The following is a 22,475-nucleotide window of genomic DNA, read 5'->3' on the forward strand; positions in this document are numbered from 1 at the left end:
TCAGTTTTGCTAAATAGAACTTTTATGTAATTAACTCTTTTTTTAATGTTACATTTTGATTTTTATGTTTCTTAGATATAGAGCAGCATTCACTTAAAATTTCTAAAAAAAGAAAAACTTGGGAACGAGTCTCTTTAATATGTAGGTAATTTTGACTAATATTACTGCAATAAAAAATGTTATTGAATTCGTAAGGGGCGATCACCCCCTCTAGGTCCATCCTAATTCGGATTGGTTCAAGTTGGTTCCTTAGGTCTAATTTTTTAGTATATGACTTGACTTAATTAAAAATTATGCCTATGCATCTTATTATAAATTTGCATAATTTTATTACAAAAATTCTTAACATTAACCACAAAATGCATAACTTCATCATAAATTGGTGTAACAAAAATTGTTATAACCAAGTCACAAACTTTTATAACATGAACCAAAAAATTTTAGACATTTTTTTATACTAATTTGTGACGAGATTACGTATTTTATGTTAAAATTACGTCTATTTATGATATGGTGGATATGATATATATCTTTGAAGGGGTGCACACCAAAGCTTTTTTTACTCTCTATTGAGTAATTATGTCAAAATATTTTATACAGCTTTTTCTACTAATTTATAATTCAAAAAATGACTTAAGTACGGAGGGAAAAAAATGACTAGAAAATAGATGAGATACTTTTAACTTGGCAAAAGAGTTAAAAATATGGCAAATATCAATTGCTTATATACACACTAAGACATGTCAATTAATAAATAAAAAATTATATGAATCCACCTCATCAATTCATAATTTATTCAGAATATATTTGTATGGTGAAAATTAAATTATTAAAGTATAGAGTTCATGAGTAAAATGAATATGGACCATTTATTCATTTTTTTGAATAAATTCTGATTTAATAAATTTAGATTTGTAGTGTTGTGGATTAATAAATTATGGATATTGTTAACATGTGTACTTGGGATACATTTTGGGATCTACTAAAAAAGACAAAAAGTTAAAAAAAATTACTCAAAAAGTTAAAAAGTTATCACTATTCATCTAAAAAAAATTAAAAAAATAATTTTTCACACATCAATTCACACAGCCGTACAACTCATCATCTTCACCCGTGAAGCTTGTGCTGTGTTTGAAAGGAAAAATTGCATAGTTTGGTGCAATTTTCACACACTGCTGTTCGGCTCATGGGAGCCATCACGGGTCCCGTTTTGATAATCTGAACTGCTACATGTGTAGAAATTGTCGAGGACTATATGTCTATAAAAAATCACATTGATCGGATATCAATAACTATATGATCAAATCAATTTTGTATAAAAAAAAATAAATGGTGTTATAATTAACGATTGAAAAAAAACACATATGATCAGATAGCTATCGATATCCATCAACGTGATTTTTTATAACCATATAGTACTTGACGAGTTCTACGTATTGAACGATTCAGATTATCAAAATGGGACCCGTGATGGCCCCCTTGGGCCGAATAAAACCGTTCAGTGCAATGTCTAAAAATTAGCCAATAATTTCTTACCATCAATTCGTCCCCACAAATTGTACGACTGTCGACTTTTCACTTCTAATCTTCTCCTACACACTTCTTTATACAATTTTTTCATAAAAAGTCAAAAAGTTAACCCAACCATCCATATTTTTTTCCTCAATTTTTAAGTCCAAAAAGATAAAAAGTGCACTTATTTAGGACATCACAAACAACAAGTAAAACTCAAATAGAAATATATATGGTGATTTTCAAAAACTAGATATTTTTCTACATAAACAAAAATGTCCTTACTTTTGCAATACCGAAATTCAATAATTTATAAAAATATAAAATGGTAGTACCTTCTTGAATAAAAAATAAAAAATATTAATGTTTCATTATAAATAAAAATTAGATTTATAAATCACACAAAATAATAGTGCTTTCTCTATTTAAAGGCTCATTTAAGCTGAAATAATTTCTTGAAATGGATTGATGAATTTTATTTACAATTAGGTATTCATCCATTAATGCTATAATAATCCATTGATGTTATAAATTACAACAAAAAATAAAAAAGTATTTCAGTGATTTCAAAAATTAATAAGTTAAATAAATAAAAATACTTTCTTTAGAATTACATAATTATTGTATGTGTTACAAATTAAAATATATATATATATATATGTAATTATAATAAAATAAAATAACAGGTGGGAAATTAATGAGTGAAATTGAGAAAAAATACAAAGAGGGTATTTTGGTCTCTATGTAGAAAAAATTATTTATTCTTTAATTGTTTAAAAGTTTTTACTACTTTATATACAAATGGGCGTAACTGTACCCATTTAATGTCGTTCTCAATATATACCGAACGAATAATGTTATTTGTATTAATTAGTATATCAATTAGTGTATTAATAAATAATATAATATAATTTTATAGGTTTTGAGTCTTTGTAATTTATATAATAGGTAGTGTCATAATTTTAAAAATCGGTGTTGCCACATGCACCAATTAGTATATTAACTAATGTACCAACATATGTTATGACATTATTACTAATTTCACCTATTATACAAATTATAAATATTCAAAATATCTGAAATTATGTCACATCATATGTTAGGACATTAATTGGTATATCAATTATCACATATAACATTATTTTTTTAAAATAATATCATAACATATGTTGGTATACTAACTGATATATCAATTAATGCATATAGCACCACCAATATAAGACACATGTTAACAAAAGTCATAAATTCTAATGGGTTTTGTTAACAAGGATGCATTTAATATATTTAACTACCTCCACTATCATAGCCAAAAAGAAATACTAGTATAAATATATTTTGTTAGAGACTAGACTACATTTTTCTTTAATTTCTTCTATTTAATGGTATATATACTTTTATAATAGAGTTTGCTTTTTTTAAAACATTTTTTTATCATAAAAATAAATGCCTTTTATTTTTAAATAACATTTTGTGGATTTTTTTAAAAAAATTTTAAATGCTCTTTATTTTCAATCATAATTAAATTATATGGGGTAAAGAAAATGAATCTAAAAATTGAAAAAAAAAATAGAGGACATATCAAACAATTTTTTTAAAAAAATACGAAAATTATATGTCCATTTTCTTTACACCATATAATTTAATTATGATTGAAAATACATGGCATTTAGAAATTTAAAAAAAAAAACTCCACAAAATTTTATTTAAAAATAAAAGACATTTACTTTTATGATAAAAAAATGTTAAAAACAAAATCCATTATCAAAAATATATAATGTTAAAATAGAAGGAATTAAAGAAAAGGGTAATTTCTAGCAAATATATTTATAATTTTCTCTATTTTCTATGATAATGAAGGTAGTTAAATATATTTAATGCATCCTTAGCAATTAATAAGAGCTCTTCTTAACAAATACGCAATTATTAACAACCAATAACTTAGGTCAATTATTGAGTTGTCTAGAATTAAATTGATGTGATTAATTCTAAGACTTTGGGGCTAAAAAAATCCAATTCAAATCAATGACTTAAATGAGGTTTGTTGCAACTCGTCAATAAATGAGGTTTGTTGCGTTATGTGATACATGGAAAATATAATTGGTGTTTGGCAAGTTAAGTTTTGGCTTTTTGGGGGTTAAAAATAAATAAATAAATAAAAAGAAGAAAAAGAAGAAGAAGAAGAAGTTAAAATAGTTAATAAGACAAAATGTCATGTCAAATCTTTAATTATTTCACTTTTTTCTCTCACAAATATTATATCTAACTACAAAAAAATTTAATCATCTTCCCACATACAAAAAATTTAGCTTACTAAAATAGCCTACTAAAATAGCCAACTTTCCAAACAAGGCCATAATAGTCTTGTAGTATCACATAACTATACACTTTCATCAATTACCATTCACTATGCCTTCTCATATTCCTCAACCACCCAACATAACCTCCACCTTCTATTACAATCATATTACTATAGAGTATCACGTGATCGTACTCCCAAACTACCGAATAATCACCCGTGATACATACACCTTTTAGGTGCCTTAAATGTAGAAAGTTCACTTTGTCTGCTAATTGTGTAATTAATCATTAGTACATGGACAAATCATTCATCTTACATAAATAATTGAGAAATAAATAATGAACTATTGAAGTTTTTCAATTATCCAGGATATTATTACATAAACAATATCATATGATACTAGGAGAGTATTTAATAATTTTTTCAATTAATCTCACAGGAGTCTTCTATTCAAAAATATTTTTATTTTTATTTTTGTTTGAAAAATACTCTCAACAACATAATTATGTTTGGATATTTTCATATTTCAAAATTATCGCATGATGCAACGCAAAAGAGTATTTTGAAACAGCAAGATTTAGAAACAAAAAATACTTAACCATGCTAATATTTATTTATTTATTTATTTATTTATTTTTATAGTTGTGCTACTTGCACAGAAAATATGCGTAAACGCATATTTTCTGTGCAAGTAGTTTTTATGGGTGATATTATTTAATATAGTAATTTATTTTATTTATGTTTTATTTATTGATGTGAAGGTAAAAAAGGAAGAGTGCCTGAATTTGTGTTCCTAGTACATGTGGTGGACGTAATGCAGGCAATGCATGTGCCATTCGTATTCAGGTCATTTGGGTCGGTCCCATACAGAGTACAACCTTTCTTGATACCAATGTGGCCTTTCACTTTCTTGGTCATGCTTGCTATGTGGGCCCAGTCCAAGACTTTCTTGCTCTATTTCTACACCCTCCGAGGCAGCCTTCTCGAGTCCTGGGTTGTTCCCAGGTATGGTTTTCAGGTATTCCTCCTAAGCCCACCACCCCAACTCCTCACACTCCCTTGCTATTCCTTTTTGAAATCAACCGTTAGATTGTGTTTGAAATATGGATTTGAGTAGAAATTTTAAAAATAAAAAGAAAAAAATGTGCGAAATATAGATGAAATGTAACTATATTTCATTAAAGGCTGGGCTTCCCTCCAGTTTGTGATCGGACTGGAGGATACTATTGGACCCGTGGGGGCCCACCACGGGTCTCGTTTCGATTATCCGAACCGTTCAATGTGTAGAACTCGTCGAGTATTATATACCTGTAAAAAATCACGTTAATTGGATATTGATAGCTTTCTCATCGGATTAGATTTCTGTCAACCATTTATTTTTTCACCGTCTATTTTTTTTTTTTTATACAAAACTGATTTGATCACATAACTATCGATATTCAATCAACGTGATTTTTAACAAGCATATAGTACTCGACGAGTTCTACACATTAAATGGTTCAAATTTTTGAAACGGAACCCGTGATGGACCCCCACAAGCTCAACAGTACCCTCCAATCCGATCACAAACTGGAGGGAAGCCAGCCCCGTTCATTAATATTTCACCTACATTTTCGTTCATTTTCAAAATCTCTACTCAAATTCATATTCCAAACACAACTTTATAGATATATTATTCAGTAGATTATGTACCAGTCCTATGTGATGGATTTAAATACTTATAAGCTTTGTACACTTTTTAAATGTATCATAAAGTCTTAAAATGCTAATTTCGTCTCAACACCTTTTGGGGATATAGATACGTAAAAAAGGAAATAAGCCTTATTGGTAAATAAGTTCGGTCAATAAGACTGACCCATAAATTCACTTTTATGGATTGACAGTTACAAAGGATTCATATATTTGATTTCGACAATTACAAGAGTAATTTAGGAATAAGAAAAGCTATGATAGAAAGGTGTTCATTCTAAGAACTCTATAGCCATGTTTGTTTGGGCGGACTGGATTAGCATTCTCATGACTAATAGTCCTAAGACTACGAATTCGTTGGATTATGTATCCTATCTTAACTAATAGTCAAGTTTAAAATAATTAGTCCGTACTTCAATTATTTAATCAAACATCGGATTAGTAATTTTATTGGATTATTAGTCCAATCCCAAGCTCATGTCCACCCAAACAAACATGACCTATATGTTTTATATAGGGCAAATTTCATATACCTCTCTCGAGCTTTAGCTAAATTACAGATACTTTCTGAGGTTTCAAAAATTACAAATACCCTCTTTAGATTTATATTTTTGTAACAAATTGTCCCTGAGGTTTATATTTTCATAACAAATTGCCCCCTAATTTGTTATGAAAATATAACCTTTAGGGAGGTATCTGTAATTTCTCAAACTTCAAGGAGTATCTGTAAATTTGCTAAACCTCAGGGTATATGTAATTTGCCCTTTTATATAATACTAGAAGTGGTCACACATGCAATTTGTGTGCATAAGATTGTGGAGTGTATAATTGAACTTAAAATATGAAAATTGGAACATTTTACGAATCTAAAAAAATCAACAGTTGAGAGATTAAAAAATAATAATAATTTAGGGCATAACCGTAAGTAACTGCTTTTATGGGCATTTTGGAGGGGAAAAAAATGGGCATCTACACGAAGTGTTGTGTTTTTTTATTTTATTTTATATAATAGTAGTGTCCGTTTTGCAACTTCTCTTTTTTGGCCTCCGTTTGGCAAGTTGGTTTATAGGTTTTTTTGACTATTTTAGCCACAAAAGACAAAATAGGCTATTTTAGCTACAACAAACAAAATATCACATCTAACCCATAATCATTACACTCTTCTCTCACAAAAAAAAGTTAAAAAAGTCAAAAAGCCAAAAAGTCCTTTCCAAACCAAGCTTTTTAGCCCAGGCTAAGATAGCCAAAAAAACCAAAAAGCCAAAAAGCTAACTCACTTCCCAAACGAGATGAAAATAGTTAGTATGTTTGGAATGATTTCTCTCATATTCAATGTTGATGCAAGTCACTATTTTTTTAAAATGATAGATTTATAAAATAGGCTTTTACAATTTGGCTAGTCCTTTGGCGAGGTCTTGGGTTCTATTCTTAGTAATGGAATGGGGGAACAAGATTTTCTTGCAAAGATGGATGGATGTGAGTTTCAATTCTCTTGAAATGCTAATTTAAGAATTAATAACTAACTTTCGCCGATCAAAAAAATAAAAACAAACTTGGCAAATAGCATCAGCCAGCTAGAGGAAAAGTTTAATAGTGATATTATATCGATATTTTTCTTATCAGATTGTTTTATTATTAGCTATAAGAATTTACATTACAAGGTAAAATTTACTATTACTTCTATGTCTAATAATAAAAATAAAAATTAGTAAAAAATATGTTTGTGTAGCAATTTTCAAAATTTGTTGTTATATGAAATTGATTGTGATATATATGTATGTTTGGGGCAGTATTTCTTACCATTTGCTAGGGAAGGAATTAATAAACAAATTGAAGAAGCCATCCTCAGGGCTGATAGACTTGGTGTCAAGGTCCTTAGCCTTGCTGCATTGAATAAGGTTGCTCTCTCTCTCTCTCTCGCTCGCTCTCTCATCCTAAATTTTTTTGTTACTATCTGTAATTAATTTGGAAGTTAGGTAGTCAATATTGTTATTGAAAACCATGTGTCAAGCTAATATTTACTCTCACGTGATTTTATTATGAGTGATTATTTGCTATTGGGGCTCGTAGACAATAAATTTTTGGACAATTTGCATCGGTAGTCCCTACAATTTGTTGCTTATGTCATTTTGGTTTCTATACTTTTAGTTTTTGTGCCAATTTGGTCCAATTGATAATGTCATTAATGTTTTGACGGAAAATAATCACTAAATTGGTTGATGTTAGCCAATTAAGTTAAGCAAATTTATAATTTACTCTTAAAAACATAATACATGCCACTTATATGTGTATTTTTTATTAAAAAAAATTGCTAATAATTATAATCAATTTGATCAAATTGAAATAAAGTCATAATTTAAGATCAAAATTGAATTAATTAAAATAATATGGATCAAAATAATACATGAACCAAAGTATAGAAATTACTGTCATAATTGCCCTAAATTTCTTAAACCTTTAGGTAGTGAGGGGTTTCTTTTTATTGCAACATCAGACAAATTTTTTTATTAGGTTTTGAATTTTATTTTATTATTATTTTTTTAAAGCTTTTAGACTAGTAACTTAACATTTTGAAACCTTTCAAAAAAGTGGAACCTTCCCCAACTAAAAAACAAAAACAAAATAAAATGAATGGAGCCTTAGGCTGTTGTCTTGCTTATCTAATGGTGGATGGCATTAGCTTTCATACCACAATAGGATACCAAGAAATGGACAAAACAAACTATGAGTTTGATGTTCTATTGAACTTTATCCAATTATGTTGTTACTTGTTTTTTTGAATGTTTGATTTGAGAATTTAATGTATATGAAAATGCTGTTGAAATTGTAACAGAATGAAGCTCTGAATAGAGGGGGAACATTATTTGTAAACAAGCACCCAAACCTTAAAGTTAGAGTGGTCCATGGAAACACATTGACAGCTGCTGTGATTCTCCATGAGATACCTAAAGATGCACAAGAGGTCTTCCTCGCCGGGTCTACTTCCAAGCTTGGAAGGGCCATTGCCCTCTACCTTGCTCGTCGTAAAGTTGCTGTCATGGTAAGACCCAGTACTCAATGAATTTTGAGGACTGCTATATGTCACTGCATCGATTTCACTATGTATTTATTTATTTATTATTTTAACTTCCCGTTACACAGGATGCTAGAAAAAATTGTGAAACAATAATTTTTTGTGAATTTTTTTTTACGCTAGTTGAAAATTGATATATCATGTACACATGAATGCTCAATTTGTTTTGGCTAATATTTTTCAACCTAAAACGTTTTTTATGAAAAACTTTTTTGTAAAAAATATTTTCGTATCTTTGGTTACATCCTTGAAACTAATATATTAGTAGGGGTGGCATGGTGGCATCGGTAGCGATGGTGGTGGTGTTAGTGATGGCAATGGCAATGGTAACATTTCTGAGCTAAAAACTTACCAATGCCAACACACTATACTACAACTGCTACCGCCATTGCCACCACTACGTGGCGGTGATAGCTATGGTATAGTGTGTTGGTATTGGCAAATTTTAGTTAAGAAACATTATAAACGTTTTAAAGTGAAAAATATTTTTACCTAAATAATCTTGTTTTCTATTGATTATAGAAAACATTTGTCGTTCATTTTCATTTTCCGTGTACAAAACACCTGAAAATGCAAAATTATTTTTCAAAAAATGTTTTTAACTAAACAAACGGAGCAGAACTTTATGTAAGTTTCTTCAGTTCTACAATGAAAAATGCAGCAAGTATTGTGGATTTTGACAAAGCTTGAAATAATACACTCGATGTGACGGTTGTCCTGGCAACATAGGAATTTTAGCAGACGTCTCGTGCATTAAGTCCCGTGTTTTCCATCCTAATTTTAATTAAGGTAAGTTATAATATGCAGATGTTAACTCAATCCACAGAGCGATTTAAGAGCATTCAAAAGGAAGCTCCAATGGAGTACCGGAAATTTCTTGTCCAAGTGACAACATATCAAGCAGCAGAACACTGTAAGGTAATGTTCAATTAATGCATTCGTTATTCACATATCCTTGTTCTTTGCTGAAGATTCAAAAAGAACTAGGAATACCACAATATTAGCACATTAATACTTAATAGTAATCGACACTATTTTTTTTTTTTCCTGTAAAATTTTATAGATTTGGATCATTGGTAAATGGACTACACCGCGAGAGCAATGGTGGGCTCCGGCAGGGACACATTTCTATCAATTTGTGGTTCCACCCATCATTCCCATGAGAAGAGACTGTACTTATGGAAAACTTGCAGCCTTGAGGCTCCCTGATGATGTTGAGGAGCTTGGTTCTTGCGAGGTATATCTACCACCGCTACATTCTTCTCCTTTGATTTCAAGTTTCATTTTAATTTCTAACAAATTCATAAAAGAATCAAGCCCTTTGATTTCTAACAAATGCCATACTTGCAATGATCTTCGCTAGATCATTGAAAATTGCCGCCTTTTTTTTTTTTTTTTTTTGAAGATTTTTCACAAGAACTACCATAACTCAAGTACTTTCCAAGATGAAAAAGGGAAATGATTCAAAATTATGATTTTTTTTTTCCGTTTTGATTTGGATTGGAACAGTATAAACTCGAAAGAGGTGTTGTTCACGCATGCCACGCCGGTGGGGTTGTTCACCTTCTGGAGGGTTGGACCCACCATGAGGTTGGAGCGATCGATGTTGATCAGATTGATGTTGTATGGAATGCGGCATTGAAACACGGGTTTAAGCCATTGTAGGAGCTCTATGCAGAAGTCTTCCCTTATATATATATTTTCTGCAAAGGAAAGAAATCGCATATTTATGTTTTTTTTCTTTTTTTACTATTTGTCAAATTGTCATGTGTCATTTTTTGGATTAAAAGTCCAAAAATTTGAATAATTCAAGCAAAACACTATGTTATATTGTCTCTGTGATTTGCAGACCATAAAGCTATTACACGAATATGTATATGAATATATATATCCAAGTTATATTGTCTCTGTGATTTGCAGACCATAAAGCTAGTTGAAGATACATAATCTTTCTTGAATGCCTTTCACTAAATCTATTTTTGAAATTCACCTCACTAATTAAGCCTTGAAATTGAATCTAATGGAGATGATATTTGAATCAAAGAACAAACTCACCAATGCTATTGCCACAAGAAAATCTCAAGAACACATCATTACATAAATCACGATATAATACAACATAGGAAGAACTAACGAATAAGTCTAATAATACAGAAATCAATCACAGAACCAGATATAATATAATAGTCGGACAAGGGTTTTTAGAAGTGTCTCTAAAACTTCTTCGGGTTTTTGTGTTCGTAGCAGAACTATTAGGAGCTGAGTTGAAGGAACCTTTGAGCCATAGGGTGCTTGGCTTCTGAGAGTTGGTCAGGTTTTAAGACTTCAACAACCTCACCATTGACAAGGAGGGCTACTACATCAGCAATCCTCTGGATTTGTTTGATGCTGTGAGAGACCATGACAATAGTCATTCCTTTATTCTTCTTCAGCTTCACAAGAACATCCTCTATGTTTTGTGTTGAAATTGGATCCAAAGCACTTGTTGGCTCATCCAATAGCAAAACCTTCACAGAAAAGAGAGAGACTAATTTCAATGGCTGAAACTTTCATCATATGTTTGAAAACAGCCTCCCATTGATAGACAGTTTGCTTGTGTTTTCACCAGTTGTTTTCTGCTTTTATTTCAAAAAACACAAAAAGCTTGTTTGGCGAATTTTTTTGAAAACTTCTTGAGAAAATTTTCCTAAAAGGCCCACTTTTAGGAAATATTAGAAAGTAATGGGTTAATTACACTTAACACTTTCGTATTTTCACTAAAATTTTACTCCTCTAGTTTCAATCGTGACAGTCAATCTCCTTGCAACCTTGTTTGGAAATATGCTATTTCATTAACTTTTTAGTTTTTTTACTAAAATATGAGGTAACAAAAAACTAGTATATTTGGAATGATCTTTTGATTTTTACAAAAAAATAAATGTGCAAAAAATTAGAGAGAAAAAAGAATTTTTGACTCTTTTATATAGTTTGTTGGCTTTTGACATTTTTCGTGAATTTTTGCCTTTTAGGCTAAAATTTTAACTTCTCAAACAAGCTATTTTTAGTTCTCATAGAATGAGTCTTGTGTCATTTTGGTCTCTAATATTTAAATTGTGTCAATTTAGTCCCCCAATGCATAGAAGGTGTTTAAATTTTTGGGATCAAAATGATATAAGACTCATAATTTTTTGGAACAAAAAAATGCAATTAACCCATTTTACATACTAGAGAAGTTAAGTGTGTTATGGGGGTGAGCTTACCTCTGGTTCATTAGCAAGGGTTCTAGCCAGAGCAACTCTTTGAGCTTGACCAACAGACAATTCACCACCAGGTTTATTGAAAAAGGTAGAATCAAGGTCAGCAAGGGTGAGCAACTTGTACACCTCATTGTCACTCAGCTTCTTTCCTCTCAGCTGTGGTCCATACCTCACATTGTCTGCTACTGTCCCTGTAGATATATGATCAACAATTCCAAGGTATGGTGAGTTGAGTGAAAATATGTCTTAACCAAGTCCATTTTTTTAAGGTGGATGAGCCAGTCATATCACACACATTTTATTTATTTGTATATTTTTCAACATTTGAGGAAGTTAGAGTTGTTAAGTTTGTTAGTAAAGTTAGTGTACAGAAATATACCACTTAAATGAACTGTCGTTGATCTATCAGCTCAAATCCTTGATCTCTCCTCACTGCATCCTGAGGTGCAGCTACTTCTACCACACGATATGTACAATGTATTGTGTGATTGAAATCTATTTTAAGTGTGATGTAAATTATATTTAAAATAAAATTTACTCGTACAATATATGTTCAGTGCATTATGTATTTTAATTTTGTATTCCTTATATTGTTGATCGTGTGGTAGTGTAAGAGTTTAAAACAAAAGAATAAAGGTGATTTGAAAAGAAGGCTTCCTATCAAAAAATTGTATTTAAGATAACAATACAGCCACGCATTGCCTTGCTACTAGAGGGGCACCACATATTTTATAGATCGGACATATCAGATAAAAGAAAATACAATTTATTATATTTTTTATAAACAAATTAATTAATAGACTATTTTATATTATTTATTTGTATAATTAAAGACATTTCAATAGACTTTTTATTCCAAAAAGATAGACTCAGCCAGATGTAATTTGGTTAAGTGTCCAAGTGTGATTCTTTCATTAAGGACCTTTTAATTGTCCATGTGGCTAACAAATTAATGATAAAATTAATTTAATTATATCAAAATTATAAATTTACTTATATTTAAGGCATTTTTATTAAGGGAAATGATTTGGAGCCCTAAAAACTTTCCCCCTAATCCCCCTAATTTCCAATTTTGGCAACTTTTTCCTTTTTTTTTTTTTTTTTTTACTTGATATGGAAATTAGGGGGATTAGGGGGATGTTTTTAGGGGGATATAGCATGACCCTTTCATTAAATAGTGAAAATCATTTTGACTCGTTTATCTATGAACCTGAGTATTTTGATACATTCAACAATAAAAATGTATTACTTTTACCCTTTCTGAACCATCTTAGAAAAAGGGGCAAATTACATATACACCCCTCGAGGTTTGGTTAAATTACAGATACCCCCCTGAGGTTTCGGAAATTACATCCCGCCCCCTGAGGTTTGTATTTTCATAACAATTTACCCCTTGAGGTTTATATTTCATAACAAATTACCCCCTAATTTCTTATGCAAATATAGCATTCAGGGGGGAATTTGTAATTTCTCAAACCTCAGGGGGTATTTGTAATTTAGCCAAACCTCGAGGGGTGTATATGTAATTTGCCCTAGAAAAAGATATCAAAGTAATATTTTACTAATAATTAAAAGGTGTAATTAATTCTATTTTTTAAAATTAATTTACCCTTAATATTTTAAAATTTTTGGAGGGTGTGGGGGTTCCAAACCCTGATGATGTAATGAGCACGGGTGAAATTGCCCTGCTACTTGCCCATCCAGCTCATTTATTAACTTTTGTATTTCTTTCGGATGGTGATATATGTTTATTTAATATAAAATAAAAGAGAGGGATGATGCTATAAGTGTGTATTATATGATATTCGTGAAATTGATTATCATGTATATTATAATTTAATTTTATAAAAATTATAATTAAAAAAAATTAAATTACAATCAAATATTATATAAAATATAATTAAAAAAATTTAAATGATAAATAAATCAACATCATTAAAAATTCCAATAAAAATCACAATATGTATAATTAAATCATAATTAATATTCAAATAAATTAACTAAACACTTCAAATATTGTGCCGAAAGAACATATAATACGAGAGAGACGGTGATATATGATGTTGACCAGGCGAAATAGTTACAGAGAAAACGCTCTGTTCATTAAAAATAACTAAAAATAAAGATTATACATAATTAATCACAAAAATAGTAGGGCTGAGCAAGGAATCCGTGAAATCCGTAATCCGATCCAGTCCAGTCCAATCCGATAGGTTTGGATTGGTTTTTTGAATCCGTGGTTCGGTTCCGGATTGAAAAATTAAAAATCCGTAGTACACGGATTGGTTCCGGATTGAACCCCACGGTTCCGGATTGGAACCGATCCGGACCGTATACAAATAGTATATATTTTTATTATACATTCTCCCCCATAGTATCTTCTCTTATTCTATATAAAATCTAAACTCAAACCTAAAACCGTATAATATCTTCTTTTATTACTTTTGTTTGTTAGTTTTTAGTTTTAATTTGTAATGGTCTAAATACTTATGGTGAAACCAGTTTTCTTATGGTTGTTTAAATTCTAGCACAGTATATCGCTATTATAGAAATAGATGTTGCTATTGTGGAACTAATATAGCTCTATGTTTATATTTTTATGAAATTAAAGTGTTATATATATTTTTTTGTTATTTAATAATGTGAATCCGTGGTCCTAAACCGATCCAATCCGTATTTAAATGGATTGGTTCGGATTGGTTCCATGATTTAAACGGATTGGATTGGTTCCAATTTTTCAGGAACCGTAGATAACGGATTGGTCCTGGTTTTACCCCAATCCGGTCCAATCCGAACCATGCTCACCCCTAAAAAATAGTATGCTAAACGAATAATCACTCATTGGTTATGACATAGAAAGTGTTTGGAGTGCACTATAAAAGTGCATTTATTTATCTTTTTGTATTTTTAAATCATATCGTCTCTTTGTTTTTTTTACATATATTTTTATAAAAAGTCAAAAAGTACACTTATTTAAATCATTCTTAAATAACTCCTTAGTCTCATCAGTGTGCTTGGTTTGAGTTCTTTGAATTAAGTTTTTTGAAAACTGAGTTTTTTAGTTTTCGTGTTTTTTTGTTTTAATGAATATTTTTAAAATTTTAAACATTTTTTTTACATTTTTAGATGCACCTTACTTAGATGTATCTAAAAAGTAAAAATTTGTGAAAAAATATTTTTAAAAATTAATAAATACATAAAAATATTTAAAAAAATGTACTGAATTCTCGTTTTTTTTTTATATTTTTGGTATTTAGTGAATTTTTCAAAAGTTTTTTTCAATTTTTTTTTACTTTTTAAGTATATTTATGTTAGGTATGCCTAAAAATTAAAAAAATTACTTAAAATATTAAAAAAATTAAATAAAAACAAAAAATACGAAAAATAAAAAAGTAAAATTTTTTGAAAAGTATTTTTAAAAAATGATACTCAAGCATAGTCATTGAATTTTGACCTATTATGATTCCTTATAATATTTTGTGCCATAAACACTATAAATTATCATACCTTACACATATTTCTTTTTTTAAAAATATATATAGTAGAAGGATCCCTATTGAGATCCACATATTTTTGAATAGGTTAATCATAAATAGCTTATTGATCAAAAAAATATAATTTTTTAAGTATTAAAAATCGTACGAAAACTGTACAACTACTGTCAATTTTATATTGTCATTCATTGTTATTATTATTAGGAGTTGTAAAGTTAAGTTTCACATACTTAAAAAAAAGATAAAAAATTAAAAAATTACTATTCTATTTAAATTATATCATCTTATTTAAGTCACATCACTTTTTTAATACATCATTTTAAATTTAACCTAAATTTAATTCATATTTCATAAAAAAATTAAAAAATACACTTGTTTAAATCAACCCAACAATTCTTAAATTAGCGTGTCACACTATGCTTATTTATTTTTAAATAAAAATGGTGCACTTGTGTAAACCACGTTCCGTAGCCTTTTGACAAAAACCTCCTAGGCCTACTCAAAATTTTCAGCCCAGTTAACCATGTACTCAGTTGTACCACCACAACAATAATTTTACTTTAATAATAATCTAATACTATTATTAAAATAATAATAATAATAATAGTTTAATACTGTAAATATTTATATATATACACGTCATATTGGTTAGTGAGTCCAAAAATTCATCCTTGTACTGGTTCACCAAATTTGCCCTACCCACTTTTTAAAACTTTTTCTCCTGATGATAAGGCTGCAAAAAGTATTGACCTTAGAAAGATATAGATTGCGTTTGATTCTCTTTTTTAAATTATGATTTTAATTTTAAAAAATTAAAATTTATAATCAAATTCATAATTTAAAATTACTTAAAATTCAATTTAAAAATTATTTTCAAAACTTATAACCAAACATACAACTCAAAAGTCTTTTCAAAATTCAAAATCAAACTCCTTTTAAAACTCTATTTTTTTTAAAAACAATCAATTTTTTTTATTTTATTTTTTAAAATTATTTTTAGAATCGTGATTTAAATGTGGAGTAGTGTTTTGAATTTTGAGTCTTGAAAATAAAAAATTTTATTTAATTATGAATTTTGAAAAGAGTTTTGTTTTGAGTTTTAAGTTGTATTTTAAATATTTAGCGTATTTCTTAACTTTATTTTTTTATGGTAAATATTTTATATTTTAATAGTTATTCATTTATTTTAATGTGCATTATATTTCATACATTTGGGTGCTATATTTTTTAAAAATATTTTAAATATATTTATTAAATATTAAAAAATTAAAAAAAATTATTTTTTCCTTTAAATATTTTTTATTTTATAAATATGTTTTTAAATATTTTAATTTTTTTGCTATGTGTTTGATTACGATTTGAATGTGGAGTTTTAAAAGTATTGTAGAATTTCGAGTTATGTGTCTGATTATGAGTTTTGAAAATAATTTTTTAATTGTGTTTTGAGTTATGTGTTTAGTTATAATTTGAGTGTAGAGTTTTGAAAGTAGTGTGGAATTTCGAGTTATGTGTTTGGCTATGAATTTTGAAAATAATTTTTGAATTAAGTCTTAAGTTATGTGTTTGGTTACAATTTAAGTATGGAGTTGTGTTTTGAATTTAAAATATTAAAATTAAAAAAATAAAATATTTACAAAATAAAATAAAAATTATATATTTGAAATAAAAAAATAATTTTTTTTATATTTTAAAAAAATAAATCTAAAAAAATTCAAAATACAACTCAAAATTCAAAAATTCAAAACTCTTTTCAAAACTCAAATATATTCCCTCTTACCAAAAATAAAAATAAAAATAAATATTGACCTCATTTGTTTTTTTTTTTTAAATAATAAAAAAATCAACTATAATGCACATCCCTTTCTAGCTAGCACTTTTATTAAAATGTAAGGTTCACATGAAGCTTTGTGCCAAAAAAAAAAAACAAAAAGTTCACATGTGCTAGCAGCACCTTCAAATTCTCATTTGGGAATCTTTCATGTTCTATGTTCTAATCCATCCATCTTTCTTTCTTTTTCAGATAGGATGTCATATGAAAAAGTGCAGTGATAGAGTCTAATAATTGTTTGAAACTTTTTAATTTTAATTTTTATTTAAAAAGTCATTATAAATTATTAAATTATTTTTCATATATTCTTTTATAAAAATTAAAAAATTATTGAAAAACTCAATTTCCAAACACCACACAACACAACACACTTGATAAGAGAAATCAGCGTTCAACTATTTGGTCTTAGCAATTTATCCATTTTACAATGGGTTTTTGTAATTTGAATGATAAGAAAAGTTTTGACTTGAAAAAAAACATAAGGGATCAGGAGAGAAGTTTCTTGGCCCAAAACACAAAAATTTGACACCTAACACACAGGCTCCGTTTGGCAAGAGCTAAACGGGGTTATTTTAGCACAAAAGATAAAATAGACTATTTTAGTCACAAAAAATAAAATATCATATCCAATTCATAATCATTACATTCTTCTCTCACAAAAAAAGTCAAAAAAATCACAAAAATCAAAAAGCGCTTCTCAAATCAAATTTTTTAGCCCAGACTAAAATAATCAAAAAAGCCAAAAAGCCACTTCCCAAACAGAGGCATAGATATGTAACTGTTGTTTGAATATTAATAAAAACACTAACTGGATCCCAACAAACATATTAACTAACACACAAGATGTGAATATGAGATCCACCCCTTAATGTGTGACCAATCTAACATTATGGGTCGTTTTGGAAACTTCATAAAAAGTTAGTTTTTTTAGTATTTTTTAGCCAAAAAAAAAATTACAAAAAAAGTTACAAAAAGCAAAAAACACAAAAAAGTCAGTTTTTAACCAATTTTTCAAAACACTCTTGTATCTAATTGAGATGTTTGTTAGTCTAATTACCATTATGTCAATTAATTAAATGGCTTCCAAAATATATTAACCAAGTTTAAGTGAACTTAATTATTTGAATAGACTAAAGTAACTAAAAAGTCATCAACTTATCACATCACTCTCTTTATTTTTTTTACATATTTTTTTATAAAAATTTAAAAAATTAATCATAATAGTCAATTTCTAAACGAACTAGTCAAAAAATTAACTGCCAAACCAGACTTCAGAGAATAGAACAAAGTCTAACAAGTTGACAAATTTCATGTCCGTTGTATGTACCGCAAAGGAAACAGATTCTCTTCGGTCTACGTAGTGGACTAGACTATATTGTTCAGATCCATAGGGCTCACCAAAGGTCTTATTTTGATGATCCAAACCGTTTAATATGTAGAGTTTGTTGAGTGTTTCATTCCTATAAAAAATCATATTGATCGGATATCAATTGCTACTTGATCAAAACTGATTTCTGTTAGTACTTTATTTAAAAAATTATATTTACGGTTGATAGAAATATAATTTGATCAAGTAACTATCAATATCCAATTAACGTGATATTTTGCAATGATAAAATAATCGGCGAATTCTATATATTCAACGGTCCGAATTATCGAAGCAGGACGCATGGTGGGCTCTCACAAACCCAACAACGAGCTTCAATCTGATTTCGAATTGGAAAAAAGCCTAATCCTATTGGCAAATGACAGCCTAATAATCATATTTTAAGACCATGAGAAGGTAGAGGATGAGAGAAAAAAAAAATAGAATAATTCAAAGAGTAAATATGTAATACATTTATACATAGGGATAGGATTACCTTCAAATAGAGCCGGAAGTTGGAATAACATTCCAACCTTACGGCGAAGGGCAAGGACGTCCATACTACAAATGTCCTCGGCATCCAAAAAAACTGCCCCTTGGGGTGGCTCCCAGAGGCGGTTCAAGGCCCTGAGCATGGTGGATTTGCCGCTACCGCTAGGGCCAATAATCCCCATGATAATCCCTCTGGGAATGTCCACATTAACCTTGCTTAGTATCAAGTCTCCCTTGTCAGATTCCCTCACCAAATCTCTTATCCTAATCTTCATCATCTCCGATTTTCCATTGCATGCATTTTCAACATCATCCGGTACGTCCACCACCACTAGCGGCTCTCTTAAACTATCTGCACCACTCTCACCGTCACCATCACAACAAAACATTATTGGAGAAATAAGAAATAAAACTTTATATATAAGACTACTTATCAAAAAAAAAAAAAAAAAAATCAAGCATAAAATTGAACACAATCTTCTCAGTGGACCCATAAAAAACGTAGGCCTCACGATGGACCAAACAACTAAGTTGATTTTACTTTTAGAGTTGTATTCAGTTCTATGATCAGTTTGTATATTCTTAAAAATATTCTAAGCGTTTATACACTTAAAAAAAAAAAAAAAAGTCTAGAATAAAAATTAATCACATAATTAATTACAAAATGTATTTATTTTTCTGTTTGATTTCTATGTGGTAAAAAAAATAAAAAAATAAAATCAATGCAGCTTGGTTGACCTAATAAGAGAAATTTCAACAACAATGATATTGGTGGTACCTTGGAATGTCTCCATAATAAATGAATCCAAGCTTGAGAAACCAGGCAATAGGAGAGAGAGAGAGAGAGAGAGATGTGGGAAAAATGAAGGGGGTGATACCTATATTTAAGGAGAGGAGATAAAACCTTCCCCCATTAACACAAGGCTAGAACAACTTTTGCCTACCCACAAAAAAATATTGTATCAATTTGTCTGTGTCTCAGTTAGCACCAACAAATAAAGTATAGAGAACATGGCTTCTTTTCTCACTCGTTTTTATTGTGTGGACCTGTTGTACTAGAAAGGACCTTCACTGAATTACGGTCGAAATGATAATATCAAAATTAATTTTTGACAGTCTATATTATTAAAATATTATAATTTGACAATTATATTATATTGGTGTTTTCAATTGTTTATTTTCTTCGTAATATGCTAAATAAAAAAAATAAAAAAATAAAAAAAAGAGACTATTTGCCAATGCCTTTATGAACTTTGTGCCAAACTTGACATAATACTAATAATGCTGTAATTTGTTAAGAGTTGAGGCATACTATTGAAGAATAGATTTTTATAAGACTTATCAAATTTTCTAGATTCTGGAGAATTATGGTGTAGTTGAGGCCAAATCTCAAAAGTTTCCTTTTAATATTTAAATAATATTTACTAATTTTAAAAATAAAATTATTTATTTATTTTTTGCATATCTATTTTGCAAATATGATGATTAATGCCTTTTTATTAGAGCATTTGAATAATGAGTTTTATTTTCTTGGACATGAAAAATATTTTTTTTTTTTTTTTTTTTGTAAATTTGTACTTTTAATACACATGTTATACAAGTTAAAAAAAATTATTCATTCAATATAAAAGTATATGTAAAAAATATATAATTTAAAATCATTCAACATAAAAGTATATGTAAAAATATATATATAATTTTTTTAACATTCTTAACATATATTTTAGAAACACACTTTAATAAAACTCTTTAAGAAAACTCTAGTTTTATGCTTTGCTCAAAATAATATTTTTTTGTGCCTCTAGCAACGAGAGCTATAGATGAGGACAATTTTTATTTTATTTTATTTTATTTTATTTTATTTTATTGGTTATAGACCAATTACATGATATACGCGTTTGCATGACTAAGGTGATACGTAAATGATATGCATATTTATAGAGAAGGTGATGTATCATTTATTTAGGATATAACTTGTGGAGTAATCGAAGTCAATGATAGAACTCAACCCTCCTTATCTAGGTACATCTTATTTGGGGGAGTATTGGAGGTAATAATAATTGAAACAAATATACTCGTTTTTTGGAGGAAAGTGAAAGGTCATTTCTACATTAGGTAAGCTGTGAGGTTTTGTCGGAGGATTTTTTTTTTTTTTTTTAAATCAAATTGATTGAATATTTATAGTTCAGTAACAAGTTTTGCATTTGTTTTTTTTAAAAAAAATAAAATAGACGGTTAACATAGTTTTGATAAAAAAAATTCTAAAAACAATTAGAGTCGATATCATGAGGATATAGATGTTCAATTAACACAATGTGTCAACTTGATCCCTGTCAAAATCGAGCAAATTAAAACAATAGAGACCAAATTAAAATATTGTGTAAACTGCAGGGACCAAATTGACACATTGTGTAGACATTCCGTCCACCAAACTTAACAACCGTTATTTATTGGACTAAAATGACACAATCTGTTAAATTAAGAGAACAAAATCGAGCAAATTAAAATAATAGGAACCAAATTGACACATCATGTAAACTACAGGACCATTTACATAATTTACCCATTTAGGTATTATAAATTTTTACAAAAACTTTGGTTTCTCATCAAATCTCACTATTTTTTGTGAGAAATAAAACAAAAAATTTTAATAATTTATCTTTCTGACTGTTGCTCAAATCTTTAATCATCTAAACAAGTAATAAGAAACATTTTTCCCTCCATTTCTTTTATTTTCTCATCAAACCTTCAATACAACAAATTAAGATTTTAGATATAAAAATTTAAAAACGAAATCACTTTTCAGTTGCCAAAAGTGTCGTTGCATATTTAATAACAAAATTGGACATTTAGTAATAAATTATTATCATTTTGAGACTGAACTTTGTGTCAAAGTAAACCCTTTCGGCACAAAATTAATTTTTGGACAAATTGTAGTGATAGCCCCTGTAGTTTAATTGTTTTATCATTTTGGTTCTTGTTCTTTTAATTTGATCAATTTTGTCCTTGAATTTTACGGATTGTGTCATATTAGTCTAATAAATAACGACGGTTGAGTTTGATGGACGGAAAATCAAATGATGTGTCAATTTGATCTTTGTAGTTTACAGAATGTGTCGATTTAGTCCCTGTTGTTTTGACTTTCCTATAAACTACAGGGATCAAATTAACACATTCTATAAACTATAGAGACCAAATTGGCACATCATTTAATTTTTCGTTCATCAAACTTAACCGCCATTATTTATTGGACTAATATGACACAATCCGTAAAATTTAAGGGCAAAATTGATCAAATTGAAATAACAGGGACCAAAATGATAAAACGGGTAAATTACAAGAACCATGTACATAATTTATCTTTTTATTTTCTTCTTAAAAGTGTATTTATTAGTAATATTTTTTAAAATTTTGTCGCTACTTTTTTTTTTTTTTTTTTTATAACTTTTTGAAGATGACATTTTCATGACAACTAGATGGAATTGG

The 22,475-nt window shown here is 28.7% G+C and overlaps 2 protein-coding genes across 2 annotated transcripts in view; one reads left to right on the forward strand and one right to left on the reverse strand.

The window, feature by feature from the left end:
- LOC114273419 (very-long-chain aldehyde decarbonylase CER3) overlaps positions 1-10,501 on the forward strand; it is a 28,909-nt gene extending 18,408 nt beyond the window's left edge. Inside the window, exons 6-11 of the mRNA XM_028215201.2 lie at positions 4,573-4,829; positions 7,291-7,398; positions 8,334-8,540; positions 9,381-9,491; positions 9,637-9,810; positions 10,083-10,501. Coding sequence (XP_028071002.2) covers positions 4,573-4,829; positions 7,291-7,398; positions 8,334-8,540; positions 9,381-9,491; positions 9,637-9,810; positions 10,083-10,238 — 1,013 coding nt within the window. The 3' untranslated portion in view covers positions 10,239-10,501. The remainder of the gene's footprint in view (positions 1-4,572; positions 4,830-7,290; positions 7,399-8,333; positions 8,541-9,380; positions 9,492-9,636; positions 9,811-10,082) is intronic.
- A 104-nt stretch (positions 10,502-10,605) lies between these two features.
- Positions 10,606-20,059, reverse strand: LOC114273420 (ABC transporter I family member 17). The gene is made up of 4 exons (XM_028215202.2): positions 19,768-20,059; positions 18,994-19,341; positions 11,813-12,000; positions 10,606-11,080 (listed from the first exon to the last, which is right to left on the reverse strand). Exons 1-4 carry the CDS (start codon positions 19,781-19,783, stop codon positions 10,826-10,828), a joined length of 807 nt encoding a protein of 268 aa, XP_028071003.1. The 5' UTR covers positions 19,784-20,059; the 3' UTR covers positions 10,606-10,825.
- Positions 20,060-22,475: the final 2,416 nt, after the last annotated feature.

Source organism: Camellia sinensis, chromosome 15 (genome assembly GCF_055761805.1).
Source record: "Camellia sinensis isolate YWXY chromosome 15, ASM5576180v1, whole genome shotgun sequence".
Lineage (NCBI taxonomy): Eukaryota > Viridiplantae > Streptophyta > Magnoliopsida > Ericales > Theaceae > Camellia > Camellia sinensis.

Bases quoted from the DNA above. Each gene is read 5' to 3' on its own strand.
- LOC114273420 (XM_028215202.2), bottom strand. The intron at 12,001-18,993 runs GTAATCCTATCC...ATATATCTACAG, and splicing joins ACTTCCGGCTCTATTTGAAG to GGACAGTAGCAGACAATGTG. The intron at 11,081-11,812 runs GTAAGCTCACCC...TTTTCTGTGAAG, and splicing joins CCCTTGCTAATGAACCAGAG to GTTTTGCTATTGGATGAGCC.